General features: G+C 42.7%; 1 protein-coding gene across 2 annotated transcripts in view; it reads left to right on the top strand.

Annotated features, from left to right (window-relative positions):
- Positions 1 to 18496, top strand: part of gtf2f2b (general transcription factor IIF, polypeptide 2b) — a 50702-nt gene extending 32206 nt beyond the window's left edge. For both annotated transcript variants that reach the window (XM_064944309.1, XM_064944308.1), the window contains 4 exons: positions 5315 to 5396; positions 16419 to 16518; positions 16691 to 16834; positions 18015 to 18496. In XM_064944309.1, the coding sequence (XP_064800381.1) occupies positions 5315 to 5396; positions 16419 to 16518; positions 16691 to 16834; positions 18015 to 18143 (455 nt within the window). In that variant the 3' untranslated portion in view covers positions 18144 to 18496. The remainder of the gene's footprint in view (positions 1 to 5314; positions 5397 to 16418; positions 16519 to 16690; positions 16835 to 18014) is intronic.
- Positions 18497 to 21440: the final 2944 nt, after the last annotated feature.

Here is a 21440-nt window from a genome sequence, read left to right as displayed (position 1 = left end):
CTCAGTTAGCAGGCTCAATCAAGCAAGCTAAAACCCACATGGTAGCAAAAACTAACTAGCAGAAATTGTTAACAAGTTAGAAATTATTTAAACACACTTTGATGTAGGCAAAGCTCTGACCTCAACCCAATCAAACACCTTTTGGGATGAATTTGAATGCCGACTGTGAGCCAGGCCTAATCGCCCAACGTCAGCGCCTGACCTCACTAATGCTCTTGTGGCTGAATGGAAGCAAGTCCCTACAGCAATGTTCCAACATCTAGTGGAAAGCCTTCCCAGAAGAATGGAGGCTGTTATAGCAGCAAAGGGGGGACCAACGCCATATTAATTCCCATGATTTTGGATGTTCAACGAGTACTATTTACTAGTTAACAAAAAATCATGTATGTCCTATAAAATATATTCACCCCACCCAGTATTGTAATCAAACTTACCAGAAAGCATATAGTCCTTGGCACAGACAGTGTAGTATTGTGGGCTCAATAGCATCTCATTAGTGTGCAAGAGCTTGAGAATCAACTGTACATGTGATGGAAGAATGCACTGTGCATGCAGAGTTGCAATTTCATTGAATTGGGGATTGTTTAACCAAAATATGCCACAAGACCAAGAATTGCCTGATGTGTATCCCATAAAAAAGGTTCACTATTATAAGTTAACTTTTTGGATGAATTTAAACAAAATTCCCCAAATTCCCGTGCTTAACTTCCCATTGAAATATTCAGGAAATTTACCGGAAAGTTTCCGACCCTTTGCAACCCTACCCATTGGTGACAGGTGTATAAAATTGAGCACACTGCCATGCAATCTCCATAGACAAACATTGGCAGTAGAATGGCCTTATTGAAGAGCTCAGTGACTTTTAACGTTGCAACGTCATAGGATACAACCTTTCCAACAAGTCAGTTTCTCAAATTTCTGCTCTGCTCGAGCTGCCCCAGTCAACTGTAAGTGCTGTTATTGTGGAGTGGAAATGTCTCGGAGCGACAACACACAAGCCTAAGCTCACCATGCGCAATGCCAAGCATCGGCTGGAGTGGTGTAAAGCTAGCCGCCATTCGACTCTGGCGCAGTGGATAGAGTTCTCTGGAGCGATGAATCCCGCTTCACCATCTGGCAGTCCTGCGAACAAATATGGGTTTGGCCGATGCCAGGAGAACACTACCTGCCCCAATGCATAGTGCCAACTTTAAAGTTTTGTGGAGGAGAAATATAGATCTGGGGTTGTTTTTCATGGTTAAGGCTCCTTAGCTCCAGTGAAGGGAAATCTTAACGCTACAGCATGCAATGACATTCTAGACGTTTCTGTGCTTCCAACTCTGTGGCAACAGTTTGGGGAAGGCCCTTCCTGTTTCAGCATGACAATGCCCTGTGCACAAAGCAAGGTCTATACAGAAATGGTTTGTCAAGATCTGTGTGGAAGAGCTTGACTGGCCTGCACAAAGCTCTGACCTCAACCCAATCGAACACCTTTTGGGATGAATTTGAATGCCGACTGTGCGCCAGGCCTAATCACCCAACGTCAGTGCCTGACCTCACTAATGCTCTTGTGGCTGAATGGAAGCAAGTCCCTACAGCAATGTTCCAACATCTAGTGGAAAGCCTTCCCAGAAGAATGGAGGCTGTTATAGCAGCAAAGGGGGGACCAACGCCATATTAATTCCCATGATTTTGGATGTTCAACGAGCAGGTGTCCACATACTGTATTACACACTACATGACCAAACGTAAGTACAATGTTTCTTTCTACATGGGCTGACTGTGGCAAACTGCCTGTAAAATGTATACTCATGTCACTCATGGTATCTAAGAGTGTGTGTGGGGGGGGGTGTTTATTGACAGTTTGGTCCCTGAGGAGAGGGAGCGAGAGAAACAGAGGGAGTGCGTGTGTCCTGCAGGTGATGGGCTGTCAGTCAGACAGTGATGTTACTGGACCCCCTCTTCTCTCTTCCTTCATCTATCACACACACACACTCTACCTTGGGGGCAGAAGTCTAATTGAAGTAAATAGTGACATCGATGTCAGGTTGTCAGGTTGTGTGTGTGTATCTAACAAGGGGGATGTATTTTCTCTCAGTGTGAAGTCTGTTTTTGGGGGCTGTCTATAGTTATACATAAAGCTCTGGTGTGTGAATGCTGGTGTTCAAATTTTAAATTAAACCAAGCAATCACCCCAGAATCCAGATGTAGAGCATTCCCCACACACTCTCGACAGAGAGACAACCTATCCAATAGAATACCACTCTCTGCTGTCTCCAGAAGTGGAGGCACAACTTCCATTCACTCAAACCCTTAAATAGATGTACCTGTGGACAATCAGTGTGGCAGTCTGACAAACCTTTCCATTCAGTTAATTGTGTGTGTATACATCGATAACGGTGACATTTTCGACTTAAACTCGTTGAAGAAAGATTTAGCTCAGAGTATCAGAATCAACCAATAGGAAGCATTATGCAAAAAAAAAACATTTTAATTTTAATTGGGAGGTTCCGAGTTGTCTTGAAAGTAGCAAATGAGCCTATGATCCCAGAGTGATGGCTCACCACGGTGACGTCTGTGACACATCGGCGATCAACGAGGCGGCTCGACCGTATCGTGGTGCTTTTTTAATCATGATGTGATTAATGGAATCATCCCCGCATTAGAATTGCAAACGAGGCAGTGGAACAGCGGAGAGGGGAGGGTGGGTGGGTGGGTGGATGACCTGCGCTCCTTCCCAGCCCTGTCACACCATCATTACCTGAGATAATTGTTCAACATCATGTCGGAATCTATTTGATTTCTTTTTCTTTTTAATGAGAGCATTAATGAGCGCAGTAATGGGGATTTCCATCAGTAAAAGCACTGTCTCTATTCATTAAAGATGTTGAGTTATTCATAATGCTGCTGGCCAAGTCAGAGCTGTAACGTTATATCACAAACTGCAGTGAAGCTGGCATAGCAACAGTAGCCTTGAGGAACATAGATGGTGTGTGTGTGGCAGAGGTGGTTAGGTAACCTTGCCTGAGACCTGTAGACTTGCATAAGGCTCCCTAAGCTAATGCCTGGCCTTTAGCTCAGCAGGCTAACACGGTTTAGGGCTGTACAGACAACCCGGGTTCAAACCCAATTAGTCACATGTGTTCTCTATGTCAAAACACTTTGATGTTGGTTATATTTGGGCAAATATCTCCACTAACGGTGCTGAAAATATCCTCCGGTGGGTTTTATACAGGTAATGAAGTAACTGAATAACCCCTCACAACAGATTGTTGATAAACATGTCTTCTCTCTCCCTTCTGAATGCCCTACCAGGCTGTGGAGAGATTAGTGCTTCTATAGTATTACGTATCCTCATCATATCTAAGTGTCCCCCCCCCACATGGGTAGTCATTTATAGATCTGGTGGTCACAGGGAGATGGCTTTGGGCATGCAGTCAGCTTACATCTCCTCCACTATTGAGACATGTTTGGCTGCTTTTCCAAGGCTGTGTTGTCTGGTATAGGAAAAGTGTGGTGTGGATTATCAATAGGACAAAAACCGCAATGGGGCCATCATTAATGAGCAGGTTCATAAGGTGTTTGTTTTTGACGTAAGGTTAAGATTAGAGACTACCGTGGTGGTCTGAAAGATTCCTGTACGCAGGCTGGTAGTAGGAGTCGATCTAGTCAACAGGTTTCCTCGCCGGTTCTCACTCTCCTTTCTTTCTCTCTCCTCTGTCTCTCTTTTTCTTTTTTACAGGCTTTGTCACTGTTCTGTCCCCTCAAGGATGAGTACTGCAATTTACGAACACATTCCTCCTCCCATAGCCACTTTTCTATCTGAGGGTTTTTGGTAGTCTAGCGTCTATCTGTAATTCACCAGAGGCTTGAGAAATCTGAAGGCTCCTGGAATATTCAGATACAGAGGGAAGTGTCTAGGGAATATCAGTGGGAGTGGGGGGTGAGTGTGTGTGCTTTTTAGATGGAGGGTCCTTAGAGAAGATAAGAGGTTAGAGATGGTGGGAGAAGATGAGTGGGCGGTAGCTTGACCTCTCACCCTTCTTTCTCCTCTTCTCTCTCCTCCCGTTCTCTTTCCTCCTGTTCCTCTCCCTCTTAGCACGACAGCCTTGAGCAACAAATGCTGTGGCCATTCCACCTCTCACTGTGCCCTCCTCCTCCTCTCATTCTGTTCTCTTCTCTTCCTGCTTCCTTCCATCTCTGCATGTGCAGCTTTGCTCTCCTACATACCAGTGTCCCTTGGGTCCTGCAAGTTTTATCCTAATTCATTCCACACTAAACAGACATAAACCCTCAACACTCCCAGTCTTATACAACCCTACAGATGATCCCTGCCAGGGGCCTGTGAGTGACTAGAGGGGGAGATGGAGGCAGGCTGCTCTGAAGTTGAGAAATGCGTTTGTGTCTAAGTGTGTTTAGGGAGATGCGCCGACAAGTGTTTCAGCCCTTATCATGCAATAATTGCACATAATGCATCCATTTGTGAAAAAGATGAGGAATGGATATTAGTGAGTGCATGAGATCTGTGACATTGGATTGACTGACGTGATTTCTCTGGAGCCACCTGGTAAAAGTGCACAGATTTTTAATTGCACCAACAAACGCTAACTGGACATTTATTTTCTCAGTAGAACAAAACCTGATTAGCCAACAAATGGACACCAACTGGACTTAGTGGTTGTTGGCTGTTCTTTGGCATTTGTTGGACAGTCTGGACAGAGTGTACTATTTATCTCTGTGTGACAGTGTCTCATACAATTGTGTGAACCTATCCCGGCCCCCTTGTTAGACACACACACACACAATTTTGTTTTGCTATCCTTGTAGGGACCAAAGAATTGATTCCCATCCAAAATCCAAATTTTCTTAACCTAACCATAACCTTAAGCCTAACCTTAACCCCATAAAACTATGCCTTCCTATTTGTCTGAATTTTCCTTGTTTTACTATCCTTGTGAGGACTTCTGGTACTCACAAGGTTAGTTACACACACACACACAATGACAAAGAAAACGCCAAATAGATGAATCACTACATTTTGAAATGGCAAGCTGTTGATGAGCAGTCCAGTGGCAGTTGATGGAGATTTGGAGTGTTGGCTGTGGAGTACTCAACTTGGGTGGTTCCACCTATTTCACCTGTTTCTCTACTGATTCAGTCAAGTGATTCAGTTCAGTCAAATATAATTTGGGCTGCATGTTTAGTACGGTGCTGAAGAATATGAAATCACACTTAGGCCTGTTGTATTGAAAGAAAGAATACACTGTGATTTAAAACAGCATTCTGCTATTGATGTGTGTGGGTCCTTAAAGGAAACGTATTGTCTTTGTTTCAGATAAGATCAGTCTGGAGGGCATGGTGGTACAGAGAGCGGAGTGCAGACCAGCCGTCAATGAAAACTATATGAAACTGAAGAAGTGAGTGAAACAAAATTCAATACAATTTCAATATACAGTACCAGTCAAAAGTTTGGACACAGCTACTCATTTCAGGGTTTTTCTTTATTTGTACTATTTTCTACATTGTAGAATAATAGTGAAGACATAACAACTATAAAATAACACTCATGGAATCATGTAGTACCAAAAAGGTGTTAAACAAATGAAAAATACGTTTCATATACGAGATTCTTCAAAGTAGGCACCCTTTGCCTTGACAGCTTTGCACACTCTTGGCATTCTCTCAACCAGCTTCATGAGGTAGTCACCTGGAATGCATTTCAGTTAACAGGTGTGCCTTGTTAAAAGTTAATTTGTGGAATTGCTTTCCTTCTTAATGCATTTGAGCCAATCAGTTGTGTTGTGACAAGGTAGGGTGGTATACAGAAGATAGCCCTATTTGGTAAAAAACCAAGTCCATATTATGGCAAGAATAGCTCAAATAAGCTAAGAGAAATGACAGTCTGTCATTACTTTAAGACATAAAGGTCAATCAATCTGTAAAATTTCAAGACCTTTGAAAGTTTCTTCAAGTGGAGTCGCAAAATCCATCAAGCGCAAAGAGTTTTTATTTACTAACTCTATTTTATCAATGTACCAATCAGGCTTCAGGAAGAAGCATAGCACAATTACAGCAGCCATGAATGTTTTAAATGATATCACTGAAGCCTTTGACAAAAAAACAGCACTGTCTCACTTTTTATTGATCTCTCTCTAAGGCTTTTGATACAGTTGATCATGCTATTTTTTATTTATTTTGATTTGACCTTTATTTAACCAGGTAGGCAAGTTGAGAACAAGTTCTCATTTACAATTGCGACCTGGCCAAGATAAAGCAAAGCAGTTTGACACATACAACGACACAGAGTTACACATGGAGTAAAACAAACATACAGTAGAAACAAGTCTATATACGATGTGAGCAAATGAGGTGAGATAAGGGAGGTATAGGCAAAAAAAAGGCCATGGTGGCAAAGTAAATACAATATAGCAAGTAAAACACTGGAATGGTAGATTTGCAATGGAAGAATGTGCAAAGTAGAAATAAAAATAATGGGGCGCAAAGGAGCAAAATAAATAAATCAATTAAATACAGTAGGGAAAGAGGTAGTTGTTTGGGCTAAAATATAGGTGGGTTATGTACAGGTGCAGTAATCTGTGAGCTGCTCTGACAGTTGGTGCTTAAAGCTAGTGAGGGAGATAAGTGTTTCCAGTTTCAGAGATTTTTGTAGTTCGTTCCAGTCATTGGCAGCAGAGAACTGGAAGGAGAGGCTGCCAAAGAAAGAATTGGTTTTGGGGATGACAAGACAGATAAACCTGCTGGAGCGTGTGCTACAGGTGGGAGATGCTATGGTGACTAGCGAGCTGAGATAAGGGGGGACTTTACCTAGCAGGGTCTTGTAGATGACATGGAGCCAGTGGGTTTGGCGACGAGTATGAAGCGAGGGCCAGCCAACAAGAGCGTACAGGTCGCAATGGTGGGTAGTATATGGGGCTTTGGTGACAAAACGGATTGCACTGTGATAGACTGCATCCAATTTGTTGAGTAGGGTATTGGAGGCTATTTTGTAAATGACATCGTCAAAGTCGAGGATTGGTAGGATGGTCAGTTTTACAAGGGTATGTTTGGCAGCATGAGTGAAGGATGCTTTGTTGCGAAATAGGAAGCCAATTCTAGATTCAACTTTGGATTGGAGATATTTGATATGGGTCTGGAAGGAGAGTTTACAGTCTAACCAGACACCTAAGTATTTGTAGTTGTCCACGTATTCTAAATCAGAGCCGTCCAGAGTAGTGATGTTGGACAGGCGGGAAGGTGCGGGTAGCGATCGGTTGAAGAGCATGCATTTAGTTTAACTTGTATTTAAGAGCAATTGGAGGCCACGGAAGGAGAGTTGTATGGCATTGAAGCTTGCCTGGAGAGGTGTTAACAGTGTCCAAAGAAGGGCCAGAAGTATACAGAATGGTGTCGTCTGCGTAGAGGTGGATCAGATACTCACCAGCAGCAAGAGCGACCTCATTGATGTATACAGAGGAGAGAGTCGGTCCAAGAATTGAACCCTGTGGCACCCCCATAGAGACTGCCAGAGGTCCGGACAGCAGACCCTCCGATTTGACACACTGACCTCTATCAGAGAAGTAGTTGGTGAACCAGGCGAGGCAATCATTTGAGAAACCAAGGCTGTCGAGTCTGCCGATGAGGATGTGGTGATTGACAGAGTCGAAAGCCTTGGCCAGATCAATGAACACGGCTGCACAGTAATGTTTCTTATCGATGGCGGTTAAGATATCGTTTAGGACCTTGAGTGTGGCTGCACCCATGACCTGCTCTGAAACCAGATTGCATAGCAGAGAAGGTATGGTGAGATTCGAAATGGTCGGTAATCTGTTTGTTGACTTGGCTTTCGAAGACCTTAGAAAGGCATGGTAGGATAGATATAGGTCTGTAGCAGTTTGGGTCAAGAGTGTCCCCCCCTTTGAAGAGGGGGATGACCGCAGCTGCCTTCCAATCTTTGGGGATCTCAGACGACACGAAAGAGAGGTTGAACAGGCTAGTAATAGTGGTGGCAACAATTTTGGCAGATAATTTTAGAAAGAAAGGGTCCAGATTGTCTAGCCCGGCTGATTTGTAGGGGTCCAGATTTTGCAGCTCTTTCAGAACATCAGCTGAACGGATTTGGGAGTGCAGTGCTGTTGACCGGGGTAGGAGTAGCCAGGTGGAAAGCATGGCCAGCCGTAGAAAAATGCTTATTGAAATTCTCAATTATGGTGGATTTATCAGTGGTGACGGTGTTTCCTATCTTCAGTGCAGTGGGCAGCTGGGAGGAGGTGTTCTTATTCTCCATTGACTTTACAGTGTCCCAGAACTTTTTTGAGTTAGTGTTGCAGGAAGCAAATTTCTGCTTGAAAAAGCTAGCCTTGGCTTTTCTAACTGCCTGTGTATAATGTTTTCTAGCTTCCCTGAACAGCTGCATATCACGGGGGCTGTTCGATGCTAATGCAGAACGCCATAGGATGTTTTTGTGTTGGTTAAGGGCAGTCAGGTCTGGGTAGAACCAAGGGCTATATCTGTTCCTGGTTCTAAATTTCTTGAATGGGGCATGTTTATTTAAGATGGTTAGGAAGGCATTTTTTTTAAATATTCAGGCATCCTCTACTGACGGGATGAGATCAATATCCTTCCAGGATACCCCGGCCAGGTCGATTAGAAAGGCCTGCTCGCTGAAGTGTTTCAGGGAGCGTTTTACAGTGATGAGTGGGGGTCGTTTGACCGCTGACCCATTACGGATGCAGGCAATGAGGCAGTGATCGCTGAGATCTTGGTTGAAGACAGCGGAGGTGTATTTAGAGGGCAAGTTGGTTCGGATGATATCTATGAGGGTGCTCGTGTTTAAGGCTTTGAGGAGGTACCTGGTAGGTTCATTGATAATTTGTGTGAGATTGAGGGCATTAAGTTTAGATTGTAGGATGGCTGGGGTGTTAAGCATGTTCCAGTTTAGGTCGCCTAGCAGCACGAGCTCTGAAGATAGATGGGGGGCAATCAGTTCACATATGGTGTCCAGAGCACAACTGGGGGCAGAGGGTGGTCTATAGCAGACTGCAACGGTGAGAGACTTGTTTTTAGAGAGGTGGATTTTTAAAAGTAGAAGTTCAAATTGTTTGGGTACAGACCTGGATAGTAGGACAGAACTCTGCAGGCTATCTTTGCAGTAGATTGCAACACCGCCCCCTTTGGCAGTTCTATCTTGTCTGAAAAGGTTGTAGTTTGGAATTAAAATTTCAGAATTTTTGGTAGTCTTCCTAAGCCAGGATTCAGACACAGCTAGAACATCCGGGTTGGCAGAGTGTGCTAAAGCAGTGAATAGAACAAACTTAGGGAGGAGGCTTCTAATGTTAACATGCATGAAACCAAGGCTATTACGGTTACAGAAGTTGTCAAAAGAGAGTGCAAGGCACTGTAGGGCCTGGATTCACCTCTACATCGCCAGAGGAACAGAGGAGGAGTAGAATAAGGGTGCGGCTGAAAGCAATGAGAATTGGTCGTCTAGAACGTCTGGAACAGAGAGTAAAAGGAGGTTTCTGGGGGCGATAAAATAGCATCAAGGTATAATGTACAGACAAAGGTATGGTAGGATGTGAATACAGTGGAGGTAAACCTAGGTATTGAGTGATGAAGAGAGAGATATTGTCTCTAGAAACATCATTGAAACCAGGAGATGTCATTGCATGTGTGGGTGGTGGAACTAATAGGTTGGATAAGGTATGGTGAGCAGGACTAGAGGCTCTACCGTGAAATAAGCCAATAAACGCTAACCTGAACAGCAATGGACAAGGCATATTGACATTAAGGAGAGGCATGCTTAGTCGAGTGATCAAAAGGATCCAGAGAGTGGAGAGGTTGGTTGGGGGTCACGGCGATCCAGACAGCCAGCAAGGCCATCGGTAGCAAGCTAGCATAGGATGGACGTCTGTTATTAGCCACCTCTTGCGCTCCGTCAGTAGATTAGTGGGGTTCCGTGTGGTAGAAGGGACCAATCTAAATCACACAACAACAACAAAAATATAAACAATAGATATAGCTAGAGGCCCAAGAAGAAGAGAAAAATAAATTGTCCGATTATCTATTCAGATAGCAGCCGATAAGACAGCTAATGGCTAGCAGGCCGCAGATGGGCGCCCAGGCAACTAAGGCAGAGATTGTCGAGTGTAGGTCTTTCAGAGCATGCAGTTGCATGGTTTGCTAACTATCTGTCTGATACAACTCAATTTGATGGGCATATGTCTGTTAATAATGGTGTGCCCCAAGGCTCTGTACTTGACCCTCTCTTATTCACTATTTATATAAATGATTTAGACAAAAATGTCCAAAATGCGCAACTTCTTTTTATGTTGATGATAGTGTTATTTATTGTTGTGCCTCGTCTCTTACAAAAGCTTTCCAGAACTTGCAAACTGCTTTTTATACTGTTTAACATACCTTGTGTCAATTGAAGCTTATCCTCAATGCTGACAAAACTAAACTTATGGTGTTTTCTAAATCAAGAAATAGACCTCTGAACCTTTCACCTATTACTACCTGTCAGGGCAAGGAGATTGAGGTTGTAACCTCATATACATATATTGGAATTTTAATTGACGACGGCCTCTTTTAAATTGCATATTTAACAACTTACAAAAACAAATTGAAGCTGAAGTTGGGATTTTATTTTAGGAATAAGGCCTGTTTTTCTTTTGAAGCCAGAAGAAGGCTAGTATCAGCTATATTTATGCCTTTACTAGACTATGGGGATATTTTATATATGAAGTGTTTGAGATCAATTGACACCCTTTACCATGGCACTTTGAGATTTATTTTAAACTGCAAAATCCTTACGCACCACTGCACTTTGTATACGAGGGTTGGCTGGCCTTCTCTAGCCACTCGTAGGCTCAGGCACTGGTATACTTTTATTTACAAAGCCATTTTGGGTTTACTACCTTTTTATTTTTTATTTGGCCATTTTTATTGTTCAGAAATGTGGTGGGTACTCTCTTCGTTCGCTGGACTTTATCCTGCTAACTGTTCCAAATGTCCGAACTGAATTTGGTAAAAGGGCTTTATGTACTCTGCGCCATCGTCTTGGAACGCCTTACAAAATACTTTTAAACTGGAAGAACTTGTCCCAATTGGTGTTTTTAAATCACTGATGAATGATCTTGAGACTGATTTCCTGACCTGTCAATGTTTTTAATTTGCTGTTTTTGATTTTGTTATACTCTTGTGAATTCTATGGTTTTTACTAGATTACTTGTAGTTTTTCATGTTTGTCTGTCATTTTTGTAATGACTTGGTGCTGCCCATCTTGGCCAGTACGCTCTTGAAAAAGAGATTTTAAATCTCAATGAGCCCTTCCTGGTTAAATAAATCAACAAAACAATGATGAAACTGGCTCTCATGAGGACCGCCACAGGAAAAGAAGACCCAGAGTTACCAGCCTCAGAAATTGCAGCCCAAATAAATGCTTCACAGAGTTCAAGTAACAGACACATCTCAACATAAACTGTTCAGAGGAGACTGCGTGAATCAGGCCTTCATGGTCAAATTGCTGCAAAGAAACCACTACTAAAGGACACCAATAAGAAGAGGCTTGCTTGGGCCAAGAAACACGAGCAATGGACATTAGACTGGTGGAAATCTGTCCTTTGGTATGATGAGTCCAAATTTGAGATTTTTGGTTCCAACCGCCATGTCTTTGTGAGATGCAGAGTAGGTGAACAGATGATCTCTGCATGTGTGGTTCCCACCGTGAAGCATGGAGGAGGAGGTGTGGGGGTGCTTTGTTAAGGACACTGTCTGTGATTTATTTAGAATTCAAGGCACACCTACAGGTTGTGTAAGGACTGTTTGACCAAGCCGGAGGGTGATGGAGTGCTGCGTCAGCTGACCTGGCCTCCACAATCACCCAATGTCAACCCAATTGAGATGGTTTGGGATGAGTTGCACCGCAGCGTGAAGGAAAAGCAGCTAACATGTGCTCAGCATATGTGGGAACTCCTTCAAGACTGTTGGAAAAGCATTCCACGTGAAGTTGGTTAAGAGAATGCTAAGAGTGTGCAAAGCTGTCATCAAGGCAAACGGTGACTACTTTGAAGAATCTCAAATATATAAAATATATTTTGATTTGTTAAACACTTTTGCTTACTACATGATTCTATATATGTTATTTCATAGTTGTGTCTTCACTATTGTTTTACAATGTAGAAAATAGTAAAAATAAAGAAAAAACATTTGAATGAGAATGTGTGTACAAACTTTTGACTGGTACTGTAATTAGGTGACAGTAAAATAAAGCATCACCAATAGGCTATTTCTCCTGGTTTCATTTCTGAGTGAGATTAGTAGATGTGGGAGGAACAGTATCCACAGCGAACTCCAAGAGAATATCTAATAATGGTGTATAACTGTTCTCAATTCAGTTTTATGGGAGCAGAGGTTGGCAGGGATTGCTATAGCAACTATTCCTTGTGTGCTATGGAAACTGTTCTCTCTCCTGTGTGTTATTTTTTTTATGTATTAGGGGTAGATCTGCTTTAATATTGCAGATAGAGTGTAGCTTCCATCAATGTAATTGTCTGCATCATTTCCAATCCTCCATATGTATGTATGTATTTATTTATTTATATTAGATATATATATATATATATATTTATTTATTTATTTATTTATATATATTTATTTATTTATTTATTATTATCATTTTTTTACAGTACAAGGCAAAAGTTTGGACACCAACTCATTCATTCTTTATTTTCGCAATGTTCTACATTGTAGAATAATAGTTAAGACATCAACTATAAAAGAACACATATGGAATCATGTAGTAACCAAAAAAGTGTTTAACAAATGAGATTCTTCAAAGTAGCCACCCTGTGCCTTGATGACAGCTGTGCATTCTCTCAACCAGCTTCATGGGGTATGCTTTTCCAACCGTCTTTCCCACATATGTTGAGCACTTGTTGGCTGCTTTTCCTTACACCCTTACACAACCTGGAGGTGTTTTGGGTCATTGTCCTATTGATAAACAAATGATAGTCCCACTAAGCACAAACCAGATGGGATGGTGTATCACTGCAGAATGCTGTGGTAGCCATGCTGGTTAAGTGTGCCTTGAATTCTAAACAAATCACAGATGGTGTTACCATTAAAGCACCTCACACAACACATCACCTCCTCCATGCTTCACAGTGGGAACCACGCATGCGGAGATCATCCGTTCACCTACTCTGCGTCTCACAAAGACACACGATTGGAACCAAAAATCTCAAATTTGGACTCATCAGACCAAAGGACAGATTTCCGCCGGTCTAATGCCCATTGCTGAGAGTTTCTTGGCCCAAGCAAGTCTCTTCTTCTTATTGGTGTCCTTTGGTAGTGGTGTCTTTGCAGCAATTCAACCATGAAGGCCTGATTCACACAGTCTCCTCTGAACAGTTGATGTTGAGATGTCTGTTACTTGAACTCTATGAAGCATTTATTTGGGCTGCAATTTCTGATGCTGGTAACTCTAATGAACTTATCTTCTTCAGCAGAAGTAACTCTGGGTCTTCCCTTCCTGTAGCGGTCCTCATGAGAGCCAGTTTCATCATAGCGCTTGATGGTTTTTGCGACTCCACTTGAAGACACTTTCAAAGTTCTTGAAATGTTCCGGATTGACTAACCTTAATGTCTTAAAGTAATGACAGACTGTTTATTTTTGCTTATTTGAGCTGTTTTTGTCATAATATGGACTTGGATTTTTACCAAATAGGGTCATCTTCTGTATACCATGCATAGCTTGTCACAACTCAATTGATTGGCTCAAATGCATTATTTCAGGGTTTTACTTTTTATAAATGAGCAAAAAATTCTAAAAAACATTTTTTTTTTATGGGATATTGTGTGTAGATTGAGGGTTGGGGGGAAACATTTAATCAATTTTAGAATAAGTCTAATGTAACAAAATGTGGAAAGAGTCAAGTGGTCTGAATACTTTCCGAAGGCACTGTGTATATAAGTAATTATTTAAAAAAATATTTTCCTTTATAATTTTCCCCTAACCTTACCCTAATTGGAGTAAACGAATGGACACCACCTCTTAAGTTTATACATGCCATATACATTTTCCGGACAGTTTTGTTTGTTTTTAAGCTACCCTCAACCCCTTCCTTCTATCTCCAAAGACCATCCAGTTAGATATCTATTTGACATATTTTTTTAAATGTGCTGTTTCACAAAAGTTCTGAACCTATATACATTTTATGGACACAGTATATTTTACAATAGTTATCTTGTTGTTATTATTCCCACCCTTCAGCTCCACTCAACCCCTCCCGTCTATCTCTTAACACAATCCAGTTTGGATTTCTATTTGCTATATATTTTTCAACTGAGCTGTGATGTTTCACAAAAGTTCTGAACCTTTCAATTCTCATAGTTTCTACAGATTGTAAATTAAAGATAACAATTTTGCTAAAAGTATTATTATTATTGATCGATTGACTATGACTTTTCAGTTAGCTCCAGGTAAATGTTGCAATTCTTCAGCCATTCCTGGACCTGTGACCAAAAAAAGCTACATATGGACAGCACCAAAACAAATTATTTTAAGGATTGTCTCTTCGCAGCAAACTCTGCAGAGCTGGGATGGTTGTATCCCCCATATACAGTTCAGGTTGGAGTCATTAAAACCCGTTTTTCAACCACTCCACAAATGTCTTGTTAACTAACTATAGTTTTGGCAAGTCGATTAGGACATCTACTTTGTGCATGACACAAGTAATTTTTCCAACAATTGTTTACAGACAGATTATTTCATTTAAAATGCACTGTATCACAATTCCAGTGGGTCAGAAGTTTAAATACACTAAGTTGACCGTCTTTAAACAGCTTAGGAAATTCCAGAAAACTATGTCATGGCTTTAGAATCTTCTGATAGGCTAATTGACATAATTTGAGTCAATTTGAGGTGTACCTGTGGATGTATTTCAAGGCCTACCTTCAAACTCAGTGCCTCTTTGCTTGACATCATGGGAAAATCAAAATAAATCAGCCAAATTCTAGACCTCCACAACATTGGTTCATCATTGGTAGCAATTTCCAAACACTTGAAGGTACCACGTTCATATGTACAAACAATAGTATGCAAGTATAAACACCATGGGACCTAGCAGCCGTCATACCGCTCAGGAAGGAGACGCGTTCTGTCTCCTAGAGATGAAAGTACTTTGGTGCAAATCAATCCCAGAACAACGGCAAAGGACCTTGTGAAGATGCCACTGCTCCAAAACCGCCATAAAAAAAGCCAATACGGTTTGCAACTGCACATGGGAACAAAGATAATACTTTTTGGAGAAATGTCCTCTGGTCTGATGAAACAAAAATAGAACTGTTTGGCCATAATGACCATCGTTATGTTTGGAGGAAAAAGGGGGAGGCTTGCAAGCCGAAGAACACCATCCCAACCGTGAAGCACGGGGTGGCAGCATCATGTTGTGGGGGTGCTTTCTGCAGGAGGGACTGGTGCACTTCACAAAATAGATGGCATCATGAGGTTGGAAAATTATGTGGATATATTGAAGCAAATTCTCAAGACATCAGTCAGGAAGTTAAAGCTTGATCGCAAATGGGTCTTCCAAATGGACAATGACCCCAATCATACTTCCAAAGCTGTGGCAAAATGGCTTAAGGACAACAAAGTCAAGGTATTAGAGTGGCCATCACAAAGCCCTGAACTCAATTCTATAGAAAATTTGTGGGCAGAACTGAAAAAGCGTATGCGAGCAAGGAGGCCTTACAAACCTGACTCAGTTACACAAGCTCTGTCAGGAGGAATGGGCCAAAATTCACCCAACATATTGTGGGAAGCATGTGAAAGGCTACCTGAAAGGTTTGGCCTAAGTTAAACATCTTAAAGGCAACGCTACCGAATACTAATTGAGTGTATGTAAACTTCTGACCCACTGGGAATGTGATGAAAGAAATAAAAACTGAAATAAATCACTCTACTATTATTCAGACATTTCACATTCTTAAAATAAAGTGGTGATCCTAACTGACATAAGACGGGGTATCTTTACTAGGATTAAAGGTCAGGAATTGTGAAACTGAGTTTAAATGTATTTTGCTAAGGTGTATGTAAACTTCTGACGTCAACTGTATATACATTCTATTGGTTGCAATAATTTTTATAATCATTTTAAATTGAAAAAAATCTTATTTTTAAGTTGTCATTTTGCATATCAGTTCATAAACCAAGTGACATGGAATGTGGCATCAAACATCTCTTCCTAGCTATTTTGCCATCTATATGGCACAGCTGTAAAAAATAAAAAAAGGTTCCTTTATATTCATCTGATATACTGACAAGTTCTTTACTTCTTGCTTCTCTCAATAATACCCTGTCTTCATTCATTTTAATAATTTCTCAGGTTCTCTCAAACAGTTCTGTGACAGTGTTCTAGAATGTATCCTCCTCTCCTCAGATTACAGATTGAGGTGTCTACCAAGCCCCAGCGTCTGACCGAGCAGATGGACAGGGCTGTCACTAACAACTTCAAGCCTGTATCCAACCATGTTAATAACGTAAGAACACTACCATATCACATGTTCAAATCAGTGTGTATCTGCTTGCATGCACCTGAAGGTTCCATATCTTTGTAGTGTTGGATCAATACACATTTGGAACTGTAATGTGCACTTCTACCATGCTCCCTCCTTGCCCCTGTGTGGGTTTTCCGTGGGTTGTTTTGTGTAGGTGGAGTATGAGAAGAAGAAGAGGGCTGAAGGTAGGATGGTGAGGGCAGACAGACAGCAGGTGATGGACATGCTCTTCTCCGCCTTTGAGAAACACCAGTACTACAACATCAAAGACCTGGTGGAGGTCACCAAGCAACCTGTGGTTAGTCACACAAACAGCAACCTGTTCACTGTCCTGTCTGATTTCATTACCATAAGTGAGTATGCGCTGCGAGCGGTTCTGCTCAGCCTTCCAAGATCGATTACACTCCACCACTGTAACCTTCTCTCTCCAGGATCGATTACACTCCACCACTGTAACCTTCTTTCTCCAGGATTGATTACACTCCACCACTGTAACCTTCTTTCTCCAGGATTGATTACACTCCACCACTGTAACCCTCTCTCTCTAGGATCGATTACACTCCACCACTGTAACCCTCTCTCTCCAGGATCGATTACACTCCACCACTGTAACCCTCTCTACCCAGGATCAATTACACTCCACCACTGTAACCCTCTCTCCCCAGGATCGATTACACTCCACCACAGTAACCCTCTCTACCCAGGATCGATTAGACTCCACCACTGTAACCCTCTCTACCCAGGATCGATTAGACTCCACCACTGTAACCCTCTCTACCCAGGATCGATTAGACTCCACCACTGTAACCCTCTCTCTCCAGGATCGATTAGACTCCACCACTGTAACCCTCTCACCCAGGATCGATTAGACTCCACCACTGTAACCCTCTCTCTCCAGGATCGATTAGAGTCCACCACTGTAACCCTCTCTCTCCAGGATCGATTAGACTCCACCACTGTAACCCTCTCTCTCCAGGATCGATTAGACTCCACCACTGTAACCCTCTCTCTCCAGGATCGATTAGACTCCACCACTGTAACCCTCTCTCTCCAGGATCGATTAGACTCCACCACTGTAACCCTCTCTCTCCAGGATCGATTAGACTCCACCACTGTAACCCTCTCTCTCCAGGGTGCTTCACAGGGAGAACAGCATGTCAGAGTGAACTATAGTAACCTGAGGCCTGATTAGTCATACCGTAATAAGTTGAACAGGATCAGAACACATACTGTAGACCTGTATCTGGAGGAGGAATGTCAACCATTACCCACTATTGACATCTGGTGGACATTATCAACTACAACAAATGGCTTTTGACACTAAGAATAACAGGTAGACTCGCCTCACTGGTAGATGCTTCTAGTTTTCAGAGTAAGGGTGCAGGCTGTAGCTGTGTAAAAATGGACACTGTAGAAAGAGCCTCTCCTATAGACATATAAAAAGGATATTCTGAGAGATGTTTGTGTGTTTCCTGTAGACCTACTTGAAGGAGATCCTGAGGGAGATAGGCGTGTACAACACTAAAGGGACGCACAAGAGTACATGGGAACTGAAGCCAGAGTACCGCCACTACCAGGGAGGAGAGGAGGAGATAAAGGGTGACTAGCCCAGAACAGAGCACCCTGTCTGGGATACAGACATTGACCTGAGGGCCTACCATCACAGAAGTCTTTGTTCTTTTGTCTTTCACTTTATCTAAAACTGATACCCAAAACTACATGATCACAAAGGGTCGACCTTTTATCAGCTGTTGGTAGGATGGTGTGTGGGGATCTTGCACTATGAACCAGACTGTGTGAAACACTTGCCTTAAAGCAACACTCTTTTGGATGGGTTATTTTTTATGTTGTTTGGTGCAGCTTATAGAAATTGTAATGTTTTTTTTCTTCACTCTACTTACAGAAGCTGACACTTTGCACTATCATTTGTAAATCATTTATAAAATAATGTAACTACCGGTTTTGGAATATTTGACATTTTCTTTCAATGAATGTGACAGGACAAGCTTTTGAGCTAAACTACACATATATACATGCATACAAATGAGTGGATTCGGACATTTAAGCCACACCCGTTGCTGACAGATGTATGAAGTTGAACACACAGCCATACAATCTCCACTGACAAACATTGACAGTAGAATGGCCTTACTGAAGAGCTGACTTTTTATAACGTGGCACCGTCATAGGATGCCACCTTTCCAACAAGTCAGTTAGGCTCGTGTGCAGCTGCAAATTTGACAAAGGTCACCATGCGGAATACCAAGCGTCGGCTGGAGTGGTGTAAAGCTAGCCGCCATTGGACTCTGGAGCAATAGAAATGAGTTTTCTGGAGTGATGAATCACTCTTCACCATCTGGTAGTCCGACAGACGAATCTGGGTTTGGTAGATGCTAGAATGCTATCTGCCCCAGTGCATTGTGTCAACTGTCAAGTTTGGTGGATGAGGAATAATGGTCTTGGGCTGTTGTTCATGGTTTGTGCTAGGCCCCTTAGTTCCAGTCACGGGTAATCTTAACGCTACAGCATACAATGACATTCTATAAGATTCTCTGCTTCCAACTTTGTGGCAACAGTTTGGGGAAGGCCCTTTCCTGTTTCAGCATGACAATGCCTTATGTGCACAAAACGAGGTCCATAAAGAAATGGTTTGTCTAGATTGGTGTGGAAGAACATGACTGGCCTGCACAGAGCTCTGACCTCAACCCCATTGAACACCTTTAGGTTGAATTGGAACGCTGACTGCGAGTCAGACCTAATTGCCCTACATCAGTGCCTGACCGCAATAATGCTTGTGGCTGAATGGAAGCAAGTCCCTACAGCAATGTTCCAACATCTAGTGGAAAGCCTTCCCAGAAGAATGGAGGCTGTTATAGCAGCAAAGGGGGGACCAACTCCTTAATAATGCCCATGATTTTGGAATGAGATGTTCAACAAGCAGGTGTCCACATATTTTTTGGGGTCATGTAGCGTATTTATTCAAGAAAAGGGACAATGGTGTAACATTAAAAGATTTTTGATGAATCTAATGACTGTTGCATAATGTAACTGTAAACCAAGCAAATGGAGGCCTGAGAGTTAAATCAACAACAGATAAGTGGATGGAAACATTGTCTTCACAGAGTTTAAAAAATCATCCCACAGCAAACTGAGACATATAGAATGTCCCAGATAGAAATGTAACATATTGTGTATTCTGCATGACAGGCATATCTGCTCTACTCTATACATTTATATCCAAATGTTCTGATGGGTACTTCCTGAATATACCAGTGAACAGAACACTGCAATACTCAAAGTTGAACACCATAATCAATAAGATCAATACCGTAACTGTCACAGCGCCCTTTCTGTCAACCCCATAGACATGACTTGGTTTTGGCATCATATAATACTTCCATTCCAAACGTAATGCAGAGTCGTCGTCTGGTTGGTCCCTGGTCGTGGGTCGGGTGAGATGCAGCAGCTAATAGAAACAAAGTTCTGAGACCTGAGTATTACTATGAAAGAGAGGAGGAAGGACAGTGGTTATAACAAGTGTTATTATTACACAAGTAGACTGAACTAAAGGGTCTTGCGCATTTCTCCATCTCCAGGCCGTCTTTGAAGGGAGTGATGCCGTCCTTACGGATGTCCAGCAGACCAACCATAACATCTGGGTTCATAGACTCACCTGTAAAATAAAAAAACTACAGTGGGAGGGAGGATGGCGAGAGAGGGGTGGGAGCAGGAGGGTGGAGAGTGAGGTGGGAGCAGGAGGGTGGAGAGTGAGGTGGGAGCAGGAGGGTAGAGAGTGAGGTGGGAGCAGGAGGGTAGAGAGTGAGGTGGGAGCAGGAGGGTAGAGTGAGGGGTGGAGCAGGAGGGTAGAGTGAGGAAGAGAGATTGGGTAAACAGAAACAAGGAGATAAGGGCGAGACCAAATGAGTGAAAGAGAATCGGCATAATGAATACACCCCAGGTTCTCTTCAAGTCTGGGAATACCCAGCAAGCTCAGGTAGAACATGTGTAACTAACTGGGCTATTAGGCGGTAGTAGATGTAGTTGGTTACCTGGTAGTTCTTCATGTTGCCCATGATCATCTTGATCTCCTCCTGAGCTCCAGTCGTGAAGGGCTTCACTCCATCTGGGTTGTTCTCCTCCAGCTTAGCCTTGATCATGTGCGGACACACGCACCTTAAACTGTGTTTAATTTCAAATAGTGACTGTTTTAAATGTACAATTACAGCTTTGCGGGGTGCAAAGGGGGATTGATAGGGCTAACCTAACATCACACATACACCCCTTACTAACACACTCACACCTTCATGTAGACCTTGATATATCCCTTGTATGAGTCCTTGGTGAAGGATGTCTCCTGCAGTCTGTGGTTGAGGATGATGTCCACTCCATTGACTGTGCTGGACTCTGACGTCATCCTGCACTTCTGCCGACGCATTCGCCCCCAACAAAGAGTCATCAATGTTCTACTGACCATCTGAAGGGAGGACCGGAGGAAGATAGGAGAGGGGAGGGAGGGAGGGAAGGGAAGAGAGTGAGTGCTGAGTCACTCAGTGGTTGGGTCTCAATACTGTCAAACACCTTATTGTGGCCTCCCGAGTGGCGCAGTGGTCTAAGGCACTGTATTGCAGTTGCTAGCTGTGCCACTAGAGATCCTGGTTTGAGTCCAGGCACTGTTGCAGCCGGCCGCGACCCATGGGGCGGCACACAATTGGCCCAGCGTTGTTCAGTTTAGGGGAGTGTTTGGCTGACAAGGATGTCCTTGTCCCATCTCACTCTAGCGACTCCTGTGGAGGGTCGGGCCCTTCACCTCTCCCGAGTCCATATGGGAGTTGCAGCGATGAGCCAAGACTGTAACTACCAATTGGATAACAAGCTAATATCCACATACCGGTATGCCTTGTACC

This window comes from Oncorhynchus masou, chromosome 29, assembly GCF_036934945.1.
Source record: "Oncorhynchus masou masou isolate Uvic2021 chromosome 29, UVic_Omas_1.1, whole genome shotgun sequence".
Classification (NCBI taxonomy): domain Eukaryota; kingdom Metazoa; phylum Chordata; class Actinopteri; order Salmoniformes; family Salmonidae; genus Oncorhynchus; species Oncorhynchus masou.
The sequence above is the reverse complement of the archived record's forward strand: the minus strand, read 5'-3'. Positions and strand labels throughout refer to the sequence as shown.